Genomic DNA, 5,953 nt, shown 5'->3' with positions numbered 1-5,953 from the left:
TGGTTTGTTTGCCAAATGGAAAAATCAGTTATGTGACTTAAAGCAGAGGGTCCATTCGTTGACTAGCGCTGTTGGATTGCAAAGAGGCGGGTTCTTCTTGTGTTCAATGCTTTAAAAGGCATAATGTTTGTATATCCTTTCTCCTCTTGAAGAGAATCTTAGAGGGGTATTTAAATGTGTAGGCAGAGCTTCACCTCTGTGGATGTGCTTAACTCTTAAGCTCTGGAATTGAGGTGGTATCAAATCACATCCTCTCAACTTTGGATGGACAGAAAGCCTGAAATCACTGCTCCATGAGAAACAGTGCCTTGTGTGGCTTTAAGGAGACAGTTGTCTCAAAGTATTTTCAGATTCTCTGCAAATGAAGTAAACTCTCTTGTCTCATAAGACAATTCTCAGACTGGCTGTGATATCAAATGCATTTCTAGAATTCTGCTGGAAGGGTGGTTTAAAAGTAAAGAGTTGAATATATTTTAATCTGTTTGTGCTTGTGCACTCTGATGCTTGCACAGTCCTAATGTGGTAATTCAGAATCACAGACTGGTGGGGGCCGACAGGGACCTCTGGGGATCATCCAGTCCAACCCCCTGGTACAGCAGAGTCACCCAGAGCAGGGATTGTGTTACCCAGGTGCACAGGATTGTGTCCGGGCAGCTTAGAATCTCTCCAGAGGAAGAGACTCCACAGTCTGCGCAGCCTGTGCCAGTGCTCCAACACCCTCAAAGTGAAGAAGTTTTTCCTCCTGTTCAGGTGGAAGTGTACTTGCTCAAAATACTGTTAGCATAGCTCATTTTCTGTGCCGGACTTAGGGCTGTCTCAAAGACAGAGTCAAAAAACCTCCATTTTTCTTAGCTATTGTTGCAGTTCATTGCGCTGTCTTCGATGCAGACAAAGGTTATTGAGAGGTTGTGTAGATAGCACCCTTCTACAGAAGTGAAAATGAAGTGAACTTCCAAATAACTAAAAAAAAGTACAAGCAAAGTAACAAATTACAGGCTTTTCTTTTAACTTTTATTTTCTGTCTCTTGCCTTAGCAACAGAAGAACCTTGAAGGATATGTGGGGTTTGCAAATCTTCCGAATCAAGTTTACCGCAAGTCTGTGAAGAGAGGATTTGAATTCACACTCATGGTAGTAGGTAAGTTTCTTTCTTTGTTTTGAGCGGTGATGGTTGGAAATATATTGATGGAGGTCTTAAAATCTGTGGTGATGATGTAAATGTTTTGCGTGATTTCATGAGAAAATATGGATCTTCCTTTCCCAGACTGTTAAATCTAGAGCTTTTTGAAAAGAACATCTTGTCTGATACACAAGTAGATGAGGAGGAGAATAAAGAATGAGAACTGTGTAGTTCATACGGTCTAAGAAAAAGGTTTGTTGTGATCTAGACTAGAATATGATTTGCAAATATGACATAATAGGAATAACTTGGATTTTCATTTGAATAAAAACCTAGTCTTACAGTTGAGTGCATCGTAGCCAACACAGATCCAGAAGTAAAGTTGGAGTCTTTCCTTGCACGTAACCAGGCAGGAGAATCCTGTATATCCTGCACTTCTGTGGCCACAAAACTATGCTACAAAATCAAAGCTTTAATTTAAACAAACCTTTTGAGTTTGTATGGTTGCAGAGAAAACCAAATGTAAACAGTGCGTTCCCTATGGACTGCAGAGAACGGGAGGCTGTAGTTAGGATGGAATAATGCCATGCAGAACGGCTCACTCAGGCTTCAGTGATGACCCAAACTGTCACCTCTCCTGCTAGGACATCCGATTTCCTTTTTGCCTTCTCTTTTGAGTGCTTGTATGAGACTAGACCATTACTCAGGTTGGGTACGTTTGTGTGTAACTGGTACGTATGTACTGGGTATAGTACTCAGTTTTGACATGCTAGTGGTTAAAACAATAACATTAAAAATCTTTTGTAAGAGCCAGCTGTCCCTTTGTTGCTGTCTGCCTTTATCATTTGTAACTCAGCTGGCTTGATAACACATCGATGTTTTGTCATCAGTGCAGCGGGTATCTTGTGCTGGCAGCATGTTACGCAACAGCACTGTTGGTGGAGTTAGAAATCAAGGTCAAATTGGTGAAAACTAATTGCAGATCACTTATAATTTTTTTTTGATTTCAAAGTGAGTTAGAATTTTAAAATTTGAGGGTTGCTTTTTTTCTTTGAAACTTGATTACAGGTTTCTTTGTAATCAAGCATCCGAGTACATTATTCATTACTTGGTACAAAACTGTTTAGTCTTAAATAAAATTTGGGTTTCTGCTATCTGCAAGCAGAAGGGAGGAGGAAGGGAGGGAACTGTCTTCATAAAGTCTTATTGCAGAACAGGGTGTAATTCGTACATCTGAGTTCCATTCTCACAAAAAGCAAATCACTTAAAGCACAAGTAGTAGATGTGGTGATGTATTAGCGTGGAGGAAGTGTGTAAGACTACCCTGGCGTCCTTATGTTTGCCTGTGTGTGCTGTCTAATGCAGTCACACTTAGGAGAACTGCAGAAAAGTGTGGCTGTCGAGGAGAAGTTGGTCCAAAATAAGACTGAAAATGAGATGTTGATCAGAAAATTTTGTTACTATTTTACTTTCAAGATTTCTGTACTTACTACTAAGACAATTCATTTGCATACAAATCTGTGCCATTGACTGGAACTTTTCTGGGCGAGTTGGCAGTAGTTTTCTAAATGAAAAATGCCTCTAGCTTACTCCTTCCCACCCCGAAGTATAGAAATCAGATACTTGAAAGTGTCTAAACAAAGTGATGGCTGATCTTCTAGTCCTCTGACATCTTGGGAGGAGTGGGCGAGAAATGGTTTTGTGATGTGTCTGTAGTAGTATGCTCTGAAAAAACGCGTTTATTTTAAATGTGAAGCTGAAGTGGTTTGCATATTACTGATCAACTTTGTTGGTAAAGGATTGTGCGTGTGCTGCTGCCTTGTGCTATAGGTTGAACATCTACTAGTCTGCTGGCTGTGCTTCATTGTCAGTGAGTTATCTGATTGTTCTGAAATGAAAAATGAGGAAAAACAGTGTGTGACGTTGTGAAACAGGTACAAGGAAGAAAACAAATCCTGTTTGGGATCTGCAATCTCTGTACCCAGCTATCATGAGGTCTCTGCAAGGTTTGAATTGCAGCTAGTGCATTTGTAGAGAAGCCCTTCTCCAGTTGTCCATTTAGCTTGGAATTATCAGTTAGTAAGATGTACATAGTGAGTCATCTGAGTTCTTTGTCTTGAAATGTGTAGTGTAAAAAGGCAGTGGATCAGCGTTTTGGGGGGACTTGCCAATGCAGTTGTACAGCAGTACTGACTGTTGTAGGAACAATTCAGTGTTCAGTTTAACCCTGTAATACGCTTGTCGCTGAGGAAGTAGAGTGCAGCATCCAACAGATCTGACCTTGTATCCACCAAGCTCCTCATCTGAGCTGATCAGAGCTGGCTGGGGGCATTGCTTTGGAAGTGGCTTCATTCCAGCCATGCCCTGTAGCTCTGGGACTCAGTAAAATTACTTAATTTGAGGATTCTAATGCCAGTGAAGTCTTTTCTGTAAATATTGTTGCTAATTTCCAGGTGTTCTGGTGTTTACAGTAAATGTAACTAAAGAGCGAAGTCTTTATGAAGCACACACGTGTAAATATATAAAAAGTTGATGTTAAAGTATCCTTTTTATATTTAATGTTTGAAGAACTGTTGAAAAGTTAACCTGAACAGGAACCAGGATTACTCAAGGGTATTTATGCATCATAAACATTTCAATGTTTGTATCTCATTAACTATTTATGTTTTCTCTAAGTTGTGGTGTTTCTTTTGGTAGCGTTTCTAAACTTTTCTTAAACTGAAGGCAGAGATTGGTTTTCCTTATTAATCAGTTGTCTTGGGATGTTGATTTGCCTTTAAAATCTTCATGAGACAATGGATTTCGTATTAGTCATATTCTAAAAGGCTAATCAGTAGTTTAAATCACGCTGCTTCAGAAATTACTTGGTTTTGTAGAGTAAAACCAAACAAGCGCCTCCTCTGAGGATAAGACATAAAGTAGGCAGAAATAGGCATTAAACTGAGCTTCATTCTTGCTGATTTCAAAAGACGACATTTAAATATGGTTTAAAGCAACTGATTCTACATCTGAAATATTAAAGCTCACCAGTGGGAAAAATGTCAGGTTTGCCTCGGTAGGCTGCTTTTCCCCTAATCTTCTGTAATCTCTTCAAGATAGTTGTTGAAACACTTGAGAACCCGACATAAATATTTGGTCTGTTTGAAATCCAAAGTGTATTCTCTGCATTTCTCTGCTGTGTAGGTTTCTGGGAGGAAAAAACATGCTTAAGAAAAGAAAACTTCCAGAAGTAATACTCCCATGGTTTGTAGCTCACAGTTAGAGAAAACCTTCATGGTGAAATTGCAGTTATGTCTTTTTATTAATATAATTACACTTGCGTAAGTAGTGGGGGTGTGTGTGTTTTTGTCTTTTGTTTTTCTTTCTGTTTTAGGTAGACGTGTGGAACAAACAGTTGCTTTTTGGTGTGTCTTTTTTCTGAACACTGAATCAGGAAATCCCTCTTTTGTTGTTCTTGCATTGAAATTACGCTGGTAACGTGATTCGAACCAACTCCCAAGTTGATGCAAAGTCATAATCTTTAAAAATTCTTTTCTCATATAGGCTTTGTGACTTAAGAATGATTATTTGGGATGGCTTTTCCTAGAGCTATATACTTCAAGGTGTTCAGGCTTCATAAGCCTTATTAGAGGTTGGACTCTTTATTTTGTTTTGCTTTATTTAAAATAATCTGATTTGCAAAGTGCAGAACACTTATAGTCAAGTGACTTTCCAGAGGACTTTTCTACATAGTTCCTATTTCTTGAATTGGTAGCTTTGACTCTGAAAGCTGTTTTGAAACCTCTCCTCTATTAAATTGTCTGTTTTCTTTTCTAATTGTTGCTTTAGCCTTGTAGATCACCTGTAGATTACAACTTCAAGGAAAATGTCATGCAGTAGAGTCATAGTGTTGCATTTGTAATTACATGCACGCTCATGTTTTGGTTTAAACATGGCTCTTTGGCATGGGCACAAAGGAAAGGGCTGTATTTTGCAAGACTTGAAGTTATGTTGAAGAAAAAACCCAGTCTGACTTTAAAAGGCTTTTATTGTTCACTGAAGAAAGCTTCTACTGGTTTAAGACTGTTACCTTAATACTGATATCTTCTGGTAATATCTTCAAGGAGAGAGGAGTCACTCACCCCATTGACTACAGAACGATGGATTACTCAGTCTGGAAAATCTCTTCCAAAGCTGTTGACATTGTCCTGGGCACTACGAGGATCCAGTACATCCAAAGCACTTAATCTGTTGAAGTCAATGGGGAAACACCGCTTATGGGGTAGCAAACCTGCCCACTGGGTGGAACAACCACCTTGCAGCCATGGCTAAACCTGGTAGAACCACTTCAGCATCAATGCCTTGCAGCTCTACACCCATAACAGGGCTGTGTGTGGCCACCACCTTGGATACATGGAAGAAGAATTTGAGCTTGTTGGAGGTGTTGTAGCCAAGCTGGTAAACCTGTACAGTCAAGGCAAAATCGAGCCCAAAATAGACTCTATATGACCCTTTGAACAGGTGGCAGATGCCATGAGGCAGATGCAAGAGAAGAAGAATGTTGGAAAGGTCATGTGGGTTCCTGAGGCACCCAAAGAGGAATCCAAAAAAAGAGGAGACCTAAGGAGAAGAGATGGGTGCAGAGTGTGAATTAATTTATTGAAAAGAACTACTAAAGCCTTTATATTTCCAGAATGTGTCCTGCCTTCTTTTCCACTGTAACTTCACTCCTTCAGAACACCTCAGTTCCTCTCATTCTCTCATCCTCTGGAAACTGTCCCGTGTTCCATGCTGCGACCTTGGCTGCACCCCACTTGCGTGACGGCTGACTGCCCGTCCGGTACTGCTGTGCCAG

General features: G+C 40.0%; 1 protein-coding gene across 1 annotated transcript in view; it reads left to right on the top strand.

The window, feature by feature from the left end:
• Positions 1-1,040: 1,040 nt before the first annotated feature.
• The window catches only part of SEPT7 (septin 7), a 50,233-nt gene continuing 45,320 nt past the window's right edge, over positions 1,041-5,953 (top strand). Inside the window, exon 1 of the mRNA XM_010141817.1 lies at positions 1,041-1,137. Within this exon, the coding sequence (XP_010140119.1) occupies positions 1,128-1,137 (10 nt within the window). The 5' untranslated portion in view covers positions 1,041-1,127. The remainder of the gene's footprint in view (positions 1,138-5,953) is intronic.

The sequence above is a fragment of the Buceros rhinoceros genome, unplaced genomic scaffold, assembly GCF_000710305.1.
Source record: "Buceros rhinoceros silvestris isolate BGI_N320 unplaced genomic scaffold, ASM71030v1 scaffold4338, whole genome shotgun sequence".
NCBI classification, from domain to species: domain Eukaryota; kingdom Metazoa; phylum Chordata; class Aves; order Bucerotiformes; family Bucerotidae; genus Buceros; species Buceros rhinoceros.
The sequence above is the reverse complement of the archived record's forward strand: the minus strand, read 5'-3'. Positions and strand labels throughout refer to the sequence as shown.